The 20,508-nt window shown below is 40.8% G+C and overlaps 2 protein-coding genes and 1 long non-coding RNA gene across 13 annotated transcripts in view; 1 reads left to right on the top strand and 2 right to left on the bottom strand.

Moving 5' to 3' along the window:
• The first annotated feature begins 294 nt into the window (after positions 1-294).
• LOC116653225 (uncharacterized) overlaps positions 295-20,508 on the top strand; it is a 33,849-nt gene continuing 13,635 nt past the window's right edge. The window contains exon 1 of one of the 2 annotated variants that reach the window (XR_014944115.1): positions 295-503. This is a non-coding gene — a long non-coding RNA (uncharacterized LOC116653225). The remainder of the gene's footprint in view (positions 504-20,508) is intronic. The other variant, XR_004306743.2, reaches the window with a different exon arrangement.
• LOC107311777 (amine sulfotransferase-like) lies at positions 2,944-8,145 on the bottom strand. 7 transcript variants are annotated; one of them, XM_085541786.1, is made up of 9 exons: positions 8,022-8,138; positions 7,680-7,800; positions 7,188-7,279; positions 6,276-6,446; positions 5,663-5,871; positions 5,096-5,222; positions 4,486-4,580; positions 3,553-3,733; positions 2,944-3,300 (listed from the first exon to the last, which is right to left on the bottom strand). In XM_085541786.1, exons 3-9 carry the CDS (start codon positions 7,231-7,233, stop codon positions 3,176-3,178), a joined length of 954 nt encoding a protein of 317 aa, XP_085397912.1. In that variant the 5' UTR covers positions 7,234-7,279; positions 7,680-7,800; positions 8,022-8,138; the 3' UTR covers positions 2,944-3,175. The 7 variants fall into 7 exon arrangements, with proteins under 7 accessions (XP_085397912.1, XP_085397915.1, XP_085397911.1 ...); XM_085541789.1 differs by lacking the exon at positions 7,188-7,279 and having other exon boundaries at positions 7,987-8,145; XM_085541785.1 differs by lacking the exon at positions 7,680-7,800 and having other exon boundaries at positions 7,987-8,145.
• Positions 11,355-18,568, bottom strand: LOC146761430 (amine sulfotransferase-like). 4 transcript variants are annotated; one of them, XM_085541781.1, is made up of 8 exons: positions 18,499-18,568; positions 17,665-17,756; positions 16,833-17,003; positions 15,625-15,833; positions 15,058-15,184; positions 14,448-14,542; positions 13,493-13,673; positions 11,355-13,219 (listed from the first exon to the last, which is right to left on the bottom strand). In XM_085541781.1, exons 2-8 carry the CDS (start codon positions 17,708-17,710, stop codon positions 13,095-13,097), a joined length of 954 nt encoding a protein of 317 aa, XP_085397907.1. In that variant the 5' UTR covers positions 17,711-17,756; positions 18,499-18,568; the 3' UTR covers positions 11,355-13,094. The 4 variants fall into 4 exon arrangements, with proteins under 4 accessions (XP_085397907.1, XP_085397908.1, XP_085397910.1 ...); XM_085541782.1 differs by lacking the exon at positions 17,665-17,756 and having other exon boundaries at positions 18,464-18,568; XM_085541784.1 differs by lacking the exon at positions 17,665-17,756.

Raw genomic sequence — 20,508 nt, 5'->3', positions numbered from 1 at the left:
ATCCGTATTAGCCTAACGACGTTCCATCAGTTGAGTTTGAATGGATTTTAGTAATTCCAAGTCACCGTACTGAGAGCAGAGCTGACAACCTTCCTTGTACATTGGTCACTCTGAAAGTAGTGCCTCCTATTTCTTTTTCTAGAAACTACAACAGATAGGAAGAGCACCATAATGCTGTTTTGTAGCTGGGAATTTGCTCTACCAAACACTTTTTCAACACAGTCGAAACACACCAGTGATAAGCAAGAGCCTGCATGCCACGCTTATAAAAATCTGCACCGGCAGGGGTGACCCATTGTCTCTGCTGATAAAATGCACCACCCACTGCCTCACTTCAGTCTTTCTACTAGGAAACCTTTAACCATCAGGCTGTGATGTGTCCTGAGTATCTTCGGTTTTAACTGTGTGCTTGCTGAAGTAAAATAAGAGTTTGTTGGAGGAGAAGAGACTGCACCTGTATCCAATGTGCTGATATCCTGAATTATGAGATAAAGAGCTGTCAGGTAAGTTGCAGAATCTGGTATTTCATTTCTGTTTAATCTAAATCAGCCCTTCAGTGCATTGCGACTTGGCTCCAATTGGGAGAGGGATTTTCAGTTCTTTGGTGTAATAGCATTTATTGAAAGGAACTCGATTTTCATTTCTGCACTGAATGCTGGTGAAATCTGCAGCTGCAAGAGTTAACTGGTATCTCTGGGCTGTGTCATGAGTGTTAGGTGGACTTTTACTACCGTGATGGGACTGAGTGTAGTCTACCATTGGAAAAAAAAAAAAAGTAAAAGTTCAAGGTCCAACTTGTAATCTGTTTTATTTGTACTTAAGGCAAACTCAGCAAAAGGCCTGAATTACTATTCTGACTTTGAACTAGTTTTATGTTTTCTGTGCCCAGGGTAATAAATATGTACAGGTGGAAAAAAACAACAGTCTGCTTGTCTGAAGTTCAGGCTCATATATCAGGGGATGTGGTGTTATGTAAATCATGGATGTTTTGTGTAACTTACTTTCTTGATATCGAGGACATGAAGTTCTAGAAGGAAAGATGATCTGGCTGTACTGCTGGGGGTACAAAAGCCCTATTCTTCTTGTTGGCTTTGTCTAAATAAAGCAGCTTGCGATTTCATCTGTATGAAGTACTTGCTTCCAGAAAAAAAGCGAGTAGAATCTATCAGAAGGTGAAAACAGCTGGATTGAAAAATGAAAAGAAAATACTGATCTTTGGTACCAGTAAGGGAAAAACAAAAAGTATTTCCTTTTTTTTTTTTTTTTTAAAGCGATTTGTGGGAAAGCCAAGTTAGATGCTGTTTGTCAAGTTAAAGTGATGATTTGGAATGTTTCTGTGTTCAGAAGCCACGTCCTGCTTTGGCTGGTTGTTAGGATGTTGATTTAACAGCAACCAAAAGTGGTCGTGATACTTCGATTGTGTAAGCATTATAATGGTAAGAGTGAATGAGAGTTCAGACCCTCTAGAGAGTGCAGACGGTGTCTGAGAAAATGTTGGAACATTTCTTCCTTACATCATGATCTGCCCACTTGAGTGAGGCTGTACTGAAGAGAACAAAAGATTATCAGAAGGAATAAATGCTGGAGAAATATCAGAGACCTGACAGTGTGAATGCGGGGAGGTGAGGAGCTTGAGTTTTAGCTTGGTATGATTGCAATGGATAGAGCTAATAAATGTGGAGGAGATGGACTGGCCCTTGTAAGCAGTGAGTCAGACTGACATATGTGAGATGCCAGTATGATTGTTTCTGCATCAGCAGGAGCAGTTTCAAAAGCATCTTGTCTCAGTGTTGTTAGCCAGTTCTGCAGTGAGATTTGCCTGGGGGAAGCTTCCTATGTTTCTGACACAGGGATCTGACAAGCAAGTAAGGCCAAGGCTTTGTTGTGCAGGTAATGGGAGTTCAGCATGCACCTTATCTTGAGGTGATCCATTTTTTCAGATCAGCCCTTTATCTCATATCTGTTGGCAGTCTGGGAATGAAAGACTTCAGTGCTGTGGACATGCATGAGGTATGGCTCTGGTACCCAGGTACACCAGGGTACACTGGTACCCAGTATCTGTAACTCAGATGCCACAGTTCCTGGTGCAGCTGAGGACATATGGCTGGTATGAAAACTCAGATCTTCAGAACAAGAAGTGAGAAGATATTTGTAAACATTTTGGGATAAGGTGTCAGCAGCTGACCAGGCTGAGTCCAAGCTGCAAGTCTGCTGAGGAATGCTTTGTATCTGGGATGGGCTTCCTTTCCCTATCTGAAAGCAGTAGCAGTGAGGCCTAGAGTTGCCAGCATCGTGCCAGTGGAGGCAGTGCAGAGAGGTTGGGTTGGCGGTGTGAAGGCACTGTTGCTTTTGATATTTTTGGCATCTGAGAAAAGGTGTGGAACCCAGCAGGAAGACAGCCATGCTTCTGTCAGTAAGCAAGGTGAGAGATACTCAAGTACGCACCCGTTGTTAGCTGCAGAGGTAATAATAGTTATGTCTCTCAAATTCAAACACATGTTCGAGGTGTGTCATTGGCCTCACAAATGTAATTAACTGTTAAGTAACCAAGTTTTAGTGTTTTTTTTTTCCTGTTTGTTGCTGTCTGTTTGTTAAAATCATGAACAGATAGATCATGGGCATCATGGACAGATTAAACCCTGATAGTGAGTCAGTGCTGGTATATGTCACAGACTGCTGGTAGCTTCCAACCACAGCAGCTCTAGGAAGTAAATCTGAATATTAGAGGGAGCATTCACCAAAAAAACTGTTCTGCCTATGACATGTTTTTTTTATCAAAATTTCAAGGAGAAACTTGCCAAATCTGACCTGAAGAACTGTAACAGGCAGTGTAGAGAAGCGTGTTATTCAGTAGGCAACATCAGAACATGGAATATCAGAGCTACTTCATTTGCTGCCTGTAACAGGGGTGTTATAAAAACCAGCGAATGCAAATGGCGATCATGAAGAATGGAATGCATGGTTTACTATGGAAATTAACTAAAAGAATTCATAAAATTACAAAGAGGAAACTGAAGAAATTGAATAGCAAGATCAGATAAGTCTCATTTTCTGAATGGCTTCTCCTATTTACTATCTCTACAACATAGTTGAAAATTGTCATGTTTGGTTCTTCCTGGACTTCAGGCATGTCCATCCTCAATGAACTCCAAAGAGTGACAAAACTCAAACCAGACTACATTTCGCTGTCAAGATCCCAGGTGAACTTGATAGGCAGGGTCTTTATTTTGTCCATAAGAACTTCATCAAACCTTTCATTCTGCGCCACTGTCATTGTGTTTTTCCAGTCTCCAACGGTGCCTGAGGAAAGAGGCAGCAAAGGGAGGTGAGAAGGCAGGCATCTAACTGAAGTTGGACTCCCACCACGAAGATCTATGCTTAGGAAGCTGTTCCAGGCTTCCTCAGCATCTTTGTATTGCTGGACCTTCAATTAGGGCTTTGTGTGCTCTTTGGAGGACACTGTTCCAAATCTGGGTGCACCTCCCCCTGTAATCTCTAGGAATTTCCACCTTTGCTGTGCTGCAGGACACTTTTGCAATGATTATGTTTTACCTTTCCGTAGAAATCTGCCCTTCCCTTTCATTGCCAGGTCTTCTGGCATGTTCGCGTAGTTTGCCCTGGGGTCTTTTTGCATGTTCTCAAATGTAGCTTGTCTCACAACACTTTCTATTTCCTCTTCACTCAGCTTCTTGCCTATGAAGTTGCAGATTTTCAGCACAGCGCTTCTGAGATCCTGCAATAAAGTAACCTTGAAGCATGTTGATGATGTGAAAACCAAATGCATAAAGCAGTGGTATATGGGATTGTTAAGGACATCGTTTTGAATCCAAAGCTGGCCATCATTTTAATGACATGGATAGTCTGGCTTTTGGCCTCTTGAGGGCAATTAGGCTTTAGCTTGCTGCCAGAGGTGGACAGCTTGGCTCACCTCCCTGTGTCCTGCACCAGCTGCCCTGGCAAAGTCTCCCGTCACCATGAAGGAAGGCACTCACCCTGTGGGGTTTTTATCAGTCCTCTTGTCCTAGCTAAGGGCTAAACTCTCTCAAAGGTTAGCCTTGACCAAAAAGGCTTGAGGGACAGTCACGGTGGCAGGCAGTTTGGGCTGCACTACTGGGTCTATGCCTTCTCCAACAGAACGGCTGCCACCGTGGTGGAAGGAGAAGTTGCACTAAAGCACGGGCAGCCACCAAGCAGCAACCTTCTAGTCCGAAATTACCTCAAGTACCTCAGTGCCTGCATCTTAGGAACTTCTTTCCTTTATACCAGAGAGGTTTTTTGGGGTGCAAGCAAAGATGACTCCTGTTAGATGGGAAGATAATTTTTCCAATAATTCTGCTCAAAAAATTCTGTTCAAAGTCTCAATTTGTTTGTCCTCCACTAGGACAGAGTGTACTCTGAGCTTACAGATAAATCTAAAGACCTGTCTGAAAATGCATTCAGTATAGGAAGAAAATATCTGGAATACACTAGTACAGTGGACCTCACCTTTTTCATCTCCTCATAGGTCAGGAAGAGTATATTGAAATCCTTTGCATGGTTACACCAGCCTGAAACGTGATCAAACCAGGCACTGGCAAGCACTTAGGAAAGGGAAAACAAAAACAAACAACAACAACAAAATGGAATGTGAGGGAGATTTGCTGCTTACAGCCATCAGCTCAGTAAAACAGAAGAATTATCAGCCATGCTCTGGCACCTTTAGCCTCTAGGACAGGAGTGTATTCTTCCCTCTCTTCTGTTTCTGCTTTTCCATGAGGCTCAGACTGGGGCTGTGCCCACAGGGGCCCAATTATTTTGGCATTTACAGACAGTGGAGGGACACACATGGTCACAGACAATATGTCATGATGTTTATACTCTGAACAAATACCCACTTCCTATAGAATAAGCAGCTTGCATGTATTTGCAGAATGGCAAACCTTGTCTGTGTTCCCTCCTATGGGAGGGCCACGCTCAGGCATCAACTCTAGCTTTGGTTGCAGATAAGCATAGCTGAGGATACTGGGTGCATGATGTTTGTTATTATAATTAATCCTCATTCTCTCTGACATCATGGAGTAGGGTTTAGGCTCCTTAGTAAGAAAAAATATCCTACCTTTTCCAGCTAAAAATCTCTCCATTAAAATGTTAAAATCTGGTATTTCCTCTAGAATTACCATGAATTTGGAGAAGTGATAATAAGAAACCAACACGTCCTTAGGGTTCCTGGAGACATAAATAACCTGCAATACAACAAGGCAACAAGTCTCAGACAGATCAAAGGGCTCCAATATCCTGACTACACCATATTGTCTATCATGTGTAGTAAATTCTTGGTACTGAGTCACTGTTGTTTTGCTCATAGGCAGCAGTATTCCCTTTGTGGTTTTGGGAGGCTTTTTTCAAGTGTCATTATTTCACTGGACCTTGAAGCTTTCACAAGGGTGTCATCAGTCCAAGGCTTTTTCCCTTTCTTATCTAACTGAGTTACATTTCTGTGCCACCCTTATTTCTTGCAGCAATGGCTAGAGGAAAATGGAATAAGCAATTTCTAGATTTCCTCACTGTTGTTAAAGCAGTGATATTTGTACCAAGATGTGGAAAACTAAATGAAGAAAAAGGCAGGACTGGGGGAAATTGTCAGGATGGGATTTAACTACATGGTAGAAATAAATTCACTTACACGTCCCTTTCTGTTTCTCAGGTCTCTTGGAGTTAAGTAGTAAGGCAGGTGAGTGGCAAAAACTCGAGGCAAAGGAAGACTATCAAAATCAATGTTTTTTATATTATATTCCACCCAGGGGATTCTGTCCATGGTCTCCATGTTTTCTGTTCCATTACGGTGGCCTTCGTGGAGTATTAAGCTCAAAATATTCTGGGTCCACACTGTTCCTGATAAAGAAAATTTTTTAATCTGAATTTTAATTTTATTAGAATTATTGTTAAAGTTGATGGCAGGGAAGATCTGAGTTCTGGGTGTCTTTTCCCCTTTATGCTGTTTGCCAGGAAAGAAGGACAGCTGAGAGAATTCAGAGCAATGTAGAAGGGTGGCAAACTATTACTGTTGGCTGACTTGTACAAGCACAGAGAATGGAAGGCATCCAAAACCCAAAGCATAGTTCTGAAGACACACCTAGGAAGGAAGCTTTTGATTCTTAAGATTAGACTGTATGTGTGTTATAGATTTAAATCCACAGAATAAGATCAATAAAGCAAAGCTAACAATCTTGGGCATAAAGTTAGATGAATGACTAAAAGATGATGTATTTCCCCATTGGATTCAATTAAATTCTTACCTGATTTTGGATAAGTAGCTATAAATATATCACTGTCTTTGATTTCAAAATTCTCCAGGGAAGCTACATGCTCAGGTGTAGTATTTACGGCAAAGTAAAACCCTTTGTAGTTGAATAAAAACTCTTTTGATGGTTCCATCGCTAATCTGTTGTCGCTCATGGATGAATAAGCTGCAATAAGAAAACATAAGATTGTAGATTTTTGTTTTGCTCTTACAGGAAAACAAACAAAAAACAAACACAAAGAAATATCTTCCCATAAGATAAACATAAGATTATAGATTTTTGTTTTGCTCTTATCTCATTGAAAATAACGATAATTTTTTAAAAAAAAGAAACATAGAAAAATTCATGTTGTTGTAACAATTCACTGAAATTAAGCTTTAATTTTTCATAATCATAAATTCAAAAATGAATAAAGAAAATAAAAAGTCTGATACCATGTTTGTTTATTCATATACCTGTGCGTTAACTACACCAAAAAGATGATTTAAATAATGGTACTGCATGTAAATAAATATTTGTCAAAGTTCCATTTAGAATTTCGAAGTCTACTATTTCCTCTGGTCATCACCAGCCTTTTCTCAGATCTTACTTAGATAAGTTCTCCTGAGCGTTATTAACACTCTCCTGCTTAGGCTTTCCTGCCCTTTTGCCTTCTCACTCCTAGAGCTGCACTGACTTCATGCTCACACAGCATTGCCCTTTTTTGATGGGGGTTGTGGTGCAAACAAGGACTGGCAATGACCCTGTGCCCTTGGATTCACCTGTGGTCAGCCAAGGGCTTGCCTACATGAGGCACATGCACGTGGACATCACCTATGCGACCAGTGTTCCCTTCAGCCCGTCGGTTGCTGTCCAACCACGAGGCAGTGCCAAAGCAGGGCAGTACTGGGACTGCATGCAACTCACCTGGGCAGCCTCCTATCATGGCGTGATATGACTGGACTTCTCTCATAGTGCTAGGTTAAGTAACTCGGGAGTTGCTAATCATATCAGAAACACTGGTAGCAGTTTTGAATTCAAGTCATGAAAAGAAAACCAGTACAAAGGGCAGAAAAATGTGGTGAATAATTGAATACTTTTAGGGTTGTGAAGTAAGAGTGAAGAATTTGTAAGATACAGAACAAAAATGCATTAAATACACAGTCCATAGAAATCCTTTTTGATCTCATTCTGTCAAAAAACTGAGCTTTCATATGGCTCTCAGACAAAGGTTACTGCCCTGCTTTTTTCTTACGGACACGGGATTATATAACCAGGGAATGTACCAGGCAAGAAAAGCCACGCCACCCTTCCTAGGAAACATTCAGAGTCTAGTGTTTCAGATGGGAGAAGAAATAAACATTCCAATACTCTCTAAGCAGCCAGAAATGCATTTGAAAAACATATCAAAAAATCAACCTTCATTTGCAGACATAAAGGTGTCCACCTCTTCCTCTCCTACACCTATGGGGATCTGACCCTTCTGCTTTGCTCAGGGAGCCGCCTTGCAGCCATGACTCCAAACCCCTGCTGAACAGTCCTGAAAAAGGGGGGTAAAACTCAGGTTGCAAGACCAGCTGTCAGAGCCCAGCTCTTATGGCCATCCCCCCCTTGGCACATTCCCTGCTTCTCTAGCAGCATTTCTCAAAATGTTTGACAGAAGAGCTCCATGTGCAGCTCTACGCATCTTACCAGAAGAGCAATCGACACAAAATTGTTTACTCACCAACCAACAGCTCCAACAATGTCAGGCGTCCTTACCTTCTGTGTTCTCTTCCAGTGCTCACAGAGATGAATGTTACTATTACAGTAAACGTGAACAGTTTGAAAGAGGTGTGAGCAGTCACATTTTCTTTTTAACTACCCTGATTACCTGTCATTCAATACTTGCTTATCTGTAATGCAGATAGAGATTAGTGAACTGGCATAACCCTTTAAAAGGTTAATGCACTCCAGAGAGAATTAGGAAATAAGTTACTTGAACACAAGTTTAATTCTTGTTCCCCAATTTTTCAACTGAGTAATTGAAGAAGAGAGAGCAAAGAGGAGCACAAGTGACTACAAGATTCTTTCTTTCTCTCTCTTTTTTTTTTTCTGTGTGTGTGTGTGTGTTTGTGTTTCTTACTCAACTCCCACAAAGCTTTTGCCCACACTTGTTACACCTGCACACTGCATGTGGCAGAACTCTGAATGAACAGCCTGAGTCCACCACCCTATCACAGTGGAGTGAAATCGGACAGACCCAGACTCAGCCAAGAGCTTCTAGGAGGGAGTTCTTTGGTTGCCTGTGTATGAATGTGTCCATGTTATTGTTTTTCTGCAACTACCTTATAAGCAAAACAAAATCTTGCCTGAGAAAGGCACTCACTGAAACTTGCACATCAACCAGTTTACACAAAATACAAATTTTGTCCCCCAGTACTATGCCTTGTTTTGTGTAGGGTTACTTTTTAACCTGGATCAATTGCCCAGGTAGTCCCCAAACATGCACAACAGGGCTGTCAGCCAAGGTGGTCAGGGGACAGGCCAGAAGAGTAGGGCTGAATTCTTTTTCACAACAGAGGGTAGTTTTAAACCCAAAGATTAGGCCTGCACTGCTTTGCTTTCTGCTTCAGTCAGGCATGCCCGGTGTTCTGTAGCTGCGAATTCTAGTCAAGGACTTTAGTATGAATGGAAGGTAACAGCTCTTGATCCTAAAACAAGGCTCAGAGATCATCCACAGGAGTTCTGAAGGGGTCCAAAGAGCAAAATCTGCTGTCACCAGCTCTATGTTCAAGCCAGGGCACCAAAAAGTGTGACTTAGGGCAAGATGTTGTGTTTTCCTGGAAAAACAAATAGGCCATAAAACTATTTGGCCTTCTGACAGATGGTGAATTGGCAGAGTACACAAATTTGAACAATATCATAAAATGACAGCATCAAGAAGTTATGAGCTGCCCCTGATTGCCACTAGTCTTGAACTACAGTCACTCAGCAGCTAATTGAATGTCGTTTCCATGTATTCAACTCTACTATCTGTTCTGGGACAAATAGTCCTTTAGAGTGTAAATAATTAACCTCAAGATCCAAATACTTAAATTATACTTAAAGCGTAGTTCTTAAAGTTGCACAGAGTTAATTTGGAGACTGTAGAGGAACAAATACTTGTCGTTTATTGTATGGATTAAAGCCAACGTTTTCAGTATTGTTATTTTCTACCCTTCGTATTCTTCCCTCGTTGTTTCCTCTGTTACTTTCACACAGCATATCCCATATCATACAATCCATCACCGATGCTTACTAAATACTGATAGAGAATCAACAGTAGATGCAAGCACAGTGAAACAATGGGTGGTGCATTTCAGCAGCGGTGACTGTCAGTCAGCTCTGTTGGTGTAGGTATTTTTGAGTGTGGCATGGAAGTTCTTGATCAGCACTCATGAAAATGCAGTGTTGATGGTAGAGACTGTGTTGAAAACTAGTATGCTGTAGCTGAGAATGTTGCTCTATCAAGCTGTGTTATTATGCTCTTTGTATATGTCATAGTTTGTACAGAAATAAGTAGGTGGCAATACTTTCAGCGTGACCTATTTTCTCTCCCTCTGTTTTACAGAGTTAATATTTTGTAGTATGTTAATTTCATCACCATTAGATAAAACACACTGACTGCTTGTTTTCCAAGACAACATGCAAGTTTTCCTACAAGTAAATACAGGTTCCCTGTTCAGTTTCCCTGTGAATAGTATTATCAAGACTAATCTCAGTACCTTTGTTGAGTCAGTTAAAATCAAGTCAAAGGATTAACTCATTTTTACTTGGAATACCTCAGCAATATTATATCAGTATGCTCATTATTTGTCACAAGCATATTGAGCTTGCATTTGCATTGACAAAATTACTGCCAGTATTGTATATTTTGCTCTATTTTTCTGTATACAATATGCACATGTTCATACTACATGTACTATTGCATAACCAGGTCTTTGTAATTGGTCCTGTAAATAGTTACCACGCTTTGTGTTGATGGGACTGCTGGTTTTTACAATTTTTTACATCCAGATTTTTTCTGCCCTTTTTCCAGCTATTAAACATCAAATAAAGGTTATAAATTTCAACTTGAGAAGTGTGGAAAAGAGCATAGAAAGACTGCATGAAGACAATTCATTCTTCATTTATTTATGGTTTTTTTTCTGAATCAAATTAGTATATATTTAGAAAAGAATATTTGTCCTTTATTCAATCTTACCATAAAATCTGGACAGAGTAAGCAGCTATTGGTAATAGGGGAACGGTTGGACTGGATGATCTTGTAGGTCTTTCCCAACCTTGGTGATTCTATGTTTCTATGATTCTCTCTGAGCTGTCCCTGGTAGAAGATTAATAAAATATGCCAGTTCTTCTGGTGCTGCAACAAGAGTGGTTTTAAAGTGCCAAGGTGTCCCTAAGAGGGCAAAGGCAAAACAGGAGCCTTTACTGGTGAGGTGCAGTGTATGCAAGTAGAGCAGAGCACATTCTTTGATGCTGCTGTCTATGGTAGGAAAGACATGGTCTGGAGCAAAGTCCTCGCATTCCAAGGGTTTGCAGCATCCTGTTCTACCTACATGCTAATTCCTTTGACCTTCTGCAGACACACAGGAGGCCTTATCAGATCAGTTATATTTGACAAGACAGTGAAAACATCCTGATGTCAGGTCTCTTTGTCCTGGTATCAAATCAAAGTGCTCCTATCAGCAAAATATTTCCCACTGCTTCAAGTATCAGTAAAACAGAAATTTAAGAGGTTATCTTGACCACAGGTAACTAACAAAGCAGTCTATGCATTCAGCTGTGCTAGCATACGGCGTTACACTGGCCAAAGTGAGCTGATCGATAGGAAGAGATTTGTCAGTGTTCTGGCTGCTTCTGCTTTGAGCTGCAGTGTGAACCTGACTGGGACTTGTAATGTCCTTCCAGTCGCTCAAGTTCAAGAGGGATGCAGTGACTGCTGAGGGGATGCCTGCTGCACCACAGGCATTGGGAAAAGCAGCTGCCTGGCAGCTGCATGTTGGAGGCACCTTACCAGCACTTCTTGCCACACATCTTCAAACAATGAATAACATACTTCTCTACAGCAGCTGAGTAAAGCAGATGCACTTTTTATTTACCTACTGGGTATTTTTCTAACTTTTTAAGCCCTGCAGTAGCAGACATAAAACACAGAGATGAACATTCAGATGCAGATGAAAGATACAGAGAATGGAATGGGGTCGGTTACTGTCTGCAATCAGAATAAAAACAGGTGTAGAAATGAAACATTTGCACTCTTGTGCATAGACTTCTATAGCATTTTTCCATAAAGTATTTCCTGTACATATACTAACCTTCACCTCCATCTAACAGTGAGGTTCCCCGGACAAGTAGGGGGCAATAAAGGACACAGAAACACCAACTTATGTGAGCAAACAGAATGCAAGTTTCTTGAGTCAAGAAAGATAGCTGCAAGGCTGATAATTATAGAGACTTTACAGAAGCATAAACTTCGCCCATACAGCACTGTTTTTATTTGAACATCATGGAAAGAGGTGAAGGAAAAGTTCAGGAAAAAGAAGAATGTTCTGTAAATAGTCATGACAGAGTAGATATTTAGAAATAATTTACATTTAAAGTTTATTATATTATACAAATATCTGCATATATAAACACATAATTTCATTGGCAGTAATGACTATGTGGAATGAGAAATAGGAAGACTGATGAAGGAGTATTTAAACACCAACATCCTGTCCAGCTTTAATCAAGACTTGCCATATCTCCTTTCCTAAGTACTTCAGAGAAAACCACTGTTATGCACAATAGTAACTGCTTTGGAATACTTACTGAGATTAAACTTCATATTTTCTCTCTTTGAGAAATTTGGCAGATTTGATTTCTCTAAATTGATTATATTTTGGGGGGGGGAAAAAAGAAAGGAATGGAAGACTCAGAGATCCTTAAATTTTCTATAAATACAGTCAGTCTGCAAGGAAGTTCTATATTAATTGTTCTATTTAGGGAAGATTCATCACCTCAGTATTAAGAGTGATTTGAGAATGGGTTCATCCATGAAGCTGAATTTACCACTGATAGTATTAGAATAGATGGAAATAAAAGATTACTTTATGCTCATGTTAAACTACAAAGAAGCACTGATGTATGACAACTGGCAACATTTAGGAGATAAATGCTAATAAAAATAGTAATGTCTCTCAGATTCACACACATGTTCGAGGTGTGTCATTGACCTCACAAATGTCATTAATTCTTAAGTAATAAAAATTTGGTGTTTTTTTACTGTTTTGGTTGTTGAAGTTTTTTGTTTTGTTTTGTTTGTTTGTTTATTTGTTTGTTAAAATCATGAACAGTTCATGGGCATCATGGACAGAATAATCCTGATAGTGAGCCAATGTCTATGTAAGTCACAGACTGCAGGTAGCTTCCAACCACAGTAGCTCTAGGAAGAAAATCTGAATATTAGAGGAACACAGGCAGTGTAGTGAAGCATTTCAGTCAGTAGGCAACATCAGAACATGCAGCATCAGGGCTACTTCATTTGGCTGCCTGTAACAGGGGTGTTATAAAAACCAGCGAATGCAAATGGCAATCATGGAGAATGGAATGTGTGGTTTACTATGGAAATTAACTAAAAGAATTCATAAAATTACAAAGATGAAACTGAAGAAATTGAATAACTCCTTCAAATAAGTTGAATTTTCTGAATGGGTTCTCCTATTTACTGTCTCTACAGCACAGCTGAAAATTGTCATGGTTGGTTCTTCCTGGACTTCAAGCATGTCCATCCTCAATGAACTCCAAAGAATGACAAAACTCAAAGCCAGACTACATTTCGCTCTCAAGATCCCAGGTGAACTTGATAGGCAGGGTCTTTATTTTGTCCATAAGTACTTCATCAAACCTTTCATTCTGCGCCACTGTCATCGTGTTTTTCCAGTCTCCAACGGTGCCTGAGGAAAGAGGCAGCAAAGGGAGGTGAGAAGGCAGGCATCTAACTGAAGTTGGACTCCCACCAGGAAGATCTATGGTGGGAGATGGGAAATCTATGCTTAGGAAGCTGTTCCAGGCTTCCTCAGCAACTTTGTGTTGCTGGACCTTCAAGTAGGGCTTTGTGTGCTCTTTGGAGGACTCTGTTCCAAATCTGGGTGCACCTCCCCCTTTAATCTCTAGGAATTTCTACGTATGCTGTGCTGCAGGACACTTTTGCAATGATTCTGTTTTACCTTTCCGTAGAAATCTGCCCTTCCCTTTCATTGCAATGTCTTCTGGCATGTTCTCGTAGTTTGCCCTGGGGTCTTTTTGCATGTTCTCAAATGTAGCTTGTCTCACAACACTTTCTATTTCCTCTTCACTCAGCTTCTTGCCTATGAAGTTGCAGATTTTCAGCACAGCGCTTCTGAGATCCTGCAATAAAGTAACCTTGAAGCATGTTGATGATGTGAAAACCAAATGCATAAAGCAGTGGTATATGGGACTGTTAAGGACATCGTTTTGAATCCAAAGCTGGCCATCATTTTAATGACATGGATAGTCTGGCTTTTGGCCTCTTGAGGGCAATTAGGCTTTAGCTTGCTGCCAGAGGTGGACAGCTTGGCTCACCTCCCTGTGTCCTGCACCATCTGCCCTGGCAAAGTCTCCCCTGTCACCATGAAGGAAGGCACTCACCCTGTGGGGTTTTTATCAGTCCTCTTGTCCTAGCTAAGGGCTAAACTCTCTCAAAGGTTAGCCTTGACCAAAAAGGCTTGAGGGACAGTCACGGTGGCAGGCAGTTTGAGCTGCACTATTGGGTCTATGCCTTCTCCAACAGAAGGGCTGCCACTGTGGTGGAAGGAGAAGTTGCACTAAAGCACGGGCAGCCAACAAGCAGCAACCTTCTAGTCCGAAATTACCTCAAGTACCTCAGTGCCTGCATCTTAGGAACTTCTTTCCTTTATACCAGAGAGGCTTTTTTGGGGTGCAAGCAAAGATGACTCCTGTTAGATGGGAAGGTAATTTATCTAATAATTCATCGTAAGTTCTGGAACCAACGAGAAAAAATTCTCTTCAAAGTCCCAATTTGTTTGTCCTCCACTAGGACAGAGGATACTCTGAGCTTACAGATCAATCTAAAGACCTACCTGAAAATGCATTCAGTATAGGAAGAAAATATCTGTAATACACTAGTACAGTGGACCTCACCTTTTTCATCTCCTCATAGGTCAGGAAGAGTATATTGAAATCCTTTGCATGGTTACACCAGCCTGAAACGTGATCAAACCAGGCACTGGCAAGCACTTAGGAAAGGGAAAACAAAAACAAACAACAACAACAAAATGGAATGTGAGGGAGATTTGCTGCTTACAGCCATCAGCTCAGTAAAACAGCAGAATTATCAGCCATGCTCTGGCACCTTTAGCCTCTAGGACAGGAGTGTATTCTTCCCTCTCTTCTGTTTCTGCTTTTCCATGAGGCTCAGACTGGGGCTGTGCCCACAGGGGCCCAATTATTTTGGCATTTACAGACAGTGGAGGGACACACATGGTCACAGACAATATGTCATGATGTTTGTACTCTGAACAAATACCCACTTCCTATAGAATAAGCAGCTTGCATGTATTTGCAGAATGGCAAACATTGTCTGTGTTCCCTCCCATAGGAGGGCCAAGCTCAGACAGCCACTCCAGCTTTGGTTGCAAGTTAGGATAGCTGAGGATTCTGGGTGATTGATGTTTATTATTATAATTAATCCTCGCTCTCTCTGATGACGTGGAGTAGGGTTTAGGCTCCTTTGTAAGAAAAAATATCCTACCTTTTCCAGCTAAAAATCTCTCCATTAAAATGTTAAAATCCGGTATTTCCTCTAGAGATGCAATGAATTTAGAGAAGTGATAATAAGAAACCAACACATCCTTAGGGTTCCTGGAGACATAAATAACCTGCAATACAACAAGGCAACAAGTCTCAGACAGATCAAAGGGCTCCAATATCCTGACTACATCACAATATCTATTATGTGTAGTAAATTCTGGGTACTGAGTCACTGTTGTTTTCCTCATAGGCAGCAGTATTCCCTTTGTGGTTTTGGAAGGCTTTTTTCAAGTGTCATTATTTCACTGGATCTTGAAGCTTTCACAAGGGTGTCATCAGTCCAAGGCTTTTCCCCTTTCTTATCTAACTGAGTTGCATTTCTGCACCACCCCTATTTCTCACAGCAAGGGCTAGAGGAAAATGGAATAAGCAATTTCTAGATTTCCTCACTGTTGTTAAAGCAGTGATATTTGTACCAAGATGTGGAAAACTAAATGAAGAAAAAGGCAGGACTGGGGGAAATTGTCAGGATGGGATTTAACTACATGGTAGAAATAAATTCACTTACACGTCCCTTTCTGTTTCTCAGGTCTCTTGGAGTTAAGTAGTAAGGCAGGTGAGTGGCTAAAAGTCGAGGCGAAGGAAGACTATCAAAATCAGCATTTCTTATATTATATTCCAACCAGGGGATTCTGTCCCAGGTATCTATATTTTCTGTTCCGTTACGGTGGCCTTCGTGGAGTATTAAGCACAAAATATTCTTGGTCCACACTGTTCCTGAGAAGAAAAGATTTTAATCTGAATTTTAATTTTATTAGAATTATTGTTAAAATTGATGGCAGGGAAGATCTGAGTTCTGGGTGTCTTTTCCCCTTTATGCTGTTTGCCAGGAAAGAAGGACAGCTGAGAGAATTCAGAGCAATGTAGAAGGGTGGCAAACTATTACTGTTGGCTGACTTGAACAAGCACAGAGAATGGAAGGCATCCAAAACCCAAAGCATAGTTCTGAAGAAACACCTGGGAAGGAAGCTTTTGGTTCTTCAGATTAGACTGTATGTTTGTTATAGATTTAAAACCACAGAACAAGATCAATAAATAATTTTAGGAACCAGAGGAGCAATAACTTGGCAAGTGCCCCTCCCAGCTGACAATCTTGCTCAGCTTGGCATCATCAACCTGGACAATTTTGCACAGCGATGGAACATACTCTAGACAAATAGTAAGGAAGAAAATGGGTGGTGGAGCAGGACAGAGGGAAGGATGGAAATGGGAAAAAGGTGGCATTCTGTGCAATTCATAATTCAAAATCATATTTCTCCTCCTTCCTTTCCCTTTGCAACACAAAACTTCCACTTCCAAAGAACTTTTCACCTCAGTGGATTAGCATTTAGACCCCTGAAATCTTGCCTTCTCATCCTGCCTCACTGCCTGACCTGGACAGGTTCTCCCAGCACTGCCTGATAATGAAGTAGCATCTCCTGGTTTCCCTGTGTTCATCTCAGTACCTTAGCGTTTTGACATCTTAGGTCTTGCCTTCTTCTGAGCACACCTGCCAGACTGAATCCAGGAGCCACATAGATCAGCTCAGCAAGACACAAGCAGGAAACTTGAGTCTGATTGTTAAGGCACTGGTAAGCAGGACTTGTACATTATGATGCAATGCATGTACTCAGAGATGGTTTGGAACTAAAAGCAAAGCTAACAACCTTGTGCATGCAGTTAGATGAATGACTAAAAGATGATGCATTTCCCCATTGGATTCAATTCAATTCTTACCTGATTTTGGATAAGTAGCTATAAATATATCACTGTCTTTGATTTCAAAATTCTCCAGGGAAGCAACATGCTCACGTGTAGTAAGTTTATTAAAGTAAAACCCTTTGTAGTTGAATAAAAACTCTTTTGATGGCTCCATCTCTAATCTGTTGTCGCTCATGGATGAATAAGCTGCAATAAGTAAACATAAGATTATAGATTTTTGTTTTGCTCTTATCTCATTGAAAATAACGATAATTTAAAAAAAAAAAAAGAAACATAGAAAAATTCATGTTGTTGTAACAATTCACTGAAATTAAGCTTTAATTATTCATAAACATAAGTTCAAAAATGAATAAAGAAAATAAAAAGTCTAATAGCATGATTGTTTATTCATATATCTGTATATTAACTAGACCAAAAGAGATGATTTAAAGAATGTTACTGCGTGTAAATAAATATTTGTCAAAGTTCCGTTTAGAATTTCAAAGTCTACTATTTCCTCTGGTCATCACCAGCTTTTACACAGAACTTGCTTAGCTAAGCTCTCTTGAGCATTATTATCACTCTCCTGCTTAGGCTTTCCTGCCCTTTTGCCTTCTCACTCCTAGAGCTACACTGACTTCATGCTCACACAGCATTGCCCTTTTTTGATGGGGGTTGTGATGCAAACAAGGACTGGCAATGACCCTGTGCCCTTGGATTCACCTGTGGTCAGCCATGGGCTTGCCTACATGAGGCACATGCACGTGGACACCATCTATGGGACCAGTGTTCCCTTCAGCCCGTCGGTTGCTGTCCAACCACGAGGCAGTGCCAAAGCAGGGCAGCACTGGGACTGCATGCAACTCACCTGGGCAGCCTCCTATCATGGCGTGATATGACTGGACTTCTCTCATAGTGCTAGGTTAAGTAACTCAGGAGTCGCTAATCATATCAGAAACACTGGTAGCAGTTTTGAATTCAAGCCATGAAAAGAAAACCAGTACAAAGGGCAGAAAAATGTGGTGAATAATTGAATACTTTTAGGGTTATGAAGTAAGAGTGAAGAATTTGTAAGATACAGAACAAAAATGCGTTAAATAAACAGTCCATAGAAATCCTTTTTGATCTCATTCTGTCAAAAAACTGAGCTTTCATATGGCTCTCAGACAAAGGTTACTGCCCTGCTTTTTTCTTACAGACACAGGATTATATCACCAGGAAATGTACCAGGCAAGAAAAGCCACGCCACCTTTCCTAGGAAACATTCAGAGTCTAGTGTTTGAGATGGGAGAAGAAATAAACATTCCAATACTCTCTAAGCAGCCACAAATGCGTTTGAAAAACATATCAAAAAATCAACCTCCATTTGCAGACATAAAGGTGTCCACATCTTCCTCTCCTACACCTATAGGGATCTGACCCTTCTGCTTTGCTCAGGGAGCCGCCTTGCAGTCATGACTCCAACCCCTTGATGACCAGTCCAGAAAAAGGGGGGTAAAACTCAGGTTGCAAGACCAGCTGTCAGAGCCCAGCTCTTATGGCCATCCCCCCCTTGGCACATTCCCTGCTTCACTAGCAGCATTTCTCAAAATGTTTGACAGAAGAGCTCCATGTGCAGCTCTACGCATCTTACCAGAAGAGCAATCGACACAAAATTGTTTACTCACCAATGCACACCTCCAACAATGTCATGCATCCTTACCTTCTGTGATCTCTTCCAGTGCCTACAGAGATGAATGCTACTAGTACAGAGAGCGTGAACAGTTTGAGAGAGGTGTGAGCAGTCACATTTTCTTTTTAACTACCCTGATTGGCTGTCATTCAGTACTTGCTTATCTTAATGCAGATAGAGATTAGTGAACTGGCATAACCCTTTAAAAGGTTAATGCACTCCAGAGAGAATTAGGAAATAAGTTACTTGAACACAAGTTTAATTCTTGTTCCCCAATTTATCAACTGAGTTGTTCAGGAAGAGAGAAAAGGAGCACAAGTGACTACAAGATTCTTTCTCCTTTCTTTCTTTTTTTCTTGTGTGTGTGTGTGTTTCTTACTCAACTCCCACAAAGCTTTTGCCCACACTTGTTATACCTGCACACTGCATGTGACAGAACTCTGAATGAACAGCCTGAGTCCACCACCCTATCACAGTGGAGTGAAACCGGTCAGACCCAGCCTCAGCCAAGAGCTTCTAGGAGAGAGTTCTTTGGTTGCCCGTGTATGAATGTGTCCATGTTAATGTTTTTCTGCAACTACCTTATAAGCAAAACAAAATCTTGCCTGAGAAAGGCACTCACTGAAACTTGCACAGCAACCAGTTTACACACAAAAAAAGAATTTTGTCCCCCAGTCCTATTCCTTGTTTTGTGTAGGGTTACTTTTTAACCTGGATCTATTGCCCAGGTAGTCCCCAAACATGCACAACAGGTCTGTCAGCCAAGGCACTCAGGGGACAGGCCAGAACAAAGAGTAGGGCTGAATTCTTTTTCACAACAGAGGGTAGTTTTAAACCCAAAGATTAGGCCTGCACTGCTTTGCTTTCTGCTTCAGTCAGGCATGCCCGGTGTTCTGTAGCTGTGATTTCTAGTCAAGGACTTTAGTATGAATGGAAGGTAACAGCTATTGATCCTCAAACAAGGCTCAGAGATCATCCACGGGAGTTCTGAAGGGGTCCAAAGAGCAAAATCTGCTGTGTGTCACCAGCTCTGTATTCAAGCCAGGGCACCAAATACTGTGACCTAGGGCAAGATGTTGTGTTTTCCTGGAAAAACAAATAGGCCATAAAACTATTTGGCCTTCTGACAGATGGTGAATTGGCAGAGTACACAAATTTCAACAATATCATAAAATGACAGCAACAAGAAGTTATGACCTGCCCCTGATTGCCACTAGTCTTGAACTACAGTCACACAGCAGCTAATTGAATGTCGTTTCCATGTATTGAACTCTATTATCTGTTTTGGGACGAATAGTCCTTTAGAGTATTAATAATTAACCTCAAAATCCAAATACTTAACGTACACTTAAAGCATATTTCTTAAAGTTCATTTTGAACTTTAAGATGCACAAAGTTCATTTTGAGACTGTAGAGGAACAAATATTTGTGGTTTATTGTATGGCTTAAAACCTGGGTTTCCAGTGCTTTTATTTTCTTCCCTTCATATTCTTCCCTCACTGTTTCCTTTGATACTTTCATACAGCATATCCCATATCATACAAAGCATCAACAATGCTTATTAAACGCTGATAGAGAACAAACAGTAGATGTGAGCACAGTGAAACAATGGATGGTGTATTTCAGCAGCGGTGACTGTCAGTCAACTCTGTTGTTGTAGGTATTTTTGAGTGTGGCATGGAAGTTCTTGATCAGCACTCATGAAAATGCAGTGTTGATGGTAGAGACTTTGTTGAAAACTAGTATGCTGTAGCTGAGAATGTTGCTCTATCAAGCTGTGTTATTAGTGGTATAGTATTTGGGTAAATTTTGACAGGCCTTCAGGAAAGCTGTTTTCTTATCTATTGCCTGGTAAGCACTCCTGGTAAGCCTTGCCTACCTTCTGGGGCAGTAGTTACAACGCACCCACTTTTCTCCCCTATTTCTCTTCATGCAGACAAATACCTGTACATTGATGATGTGGAGTGGAACACTAATACATGACTTATCTTCTGTTTCAAGGCATTTGGAACTGCTTTTTGATTTAAAAGTTCCTGAAAA

This window comes from Coturnix japonica, chromosome 3 (assembly GCF_054131305.1).
Source record: "Coturnix japonica strain WE chromosome 3, WE-NBRP24, whole genome shotgun sequence".
NCBI classification, from domain to species: Eukaryota; Metazoa; Chordata; class Aves; order Galliformes; family Phasianidae; genus Coturnix; species Coturnix japonica.
Note: the sequence above shows the minus strand (reverse complement) of the source record. Positions and strands in the feature narration are given on the sequence as shown.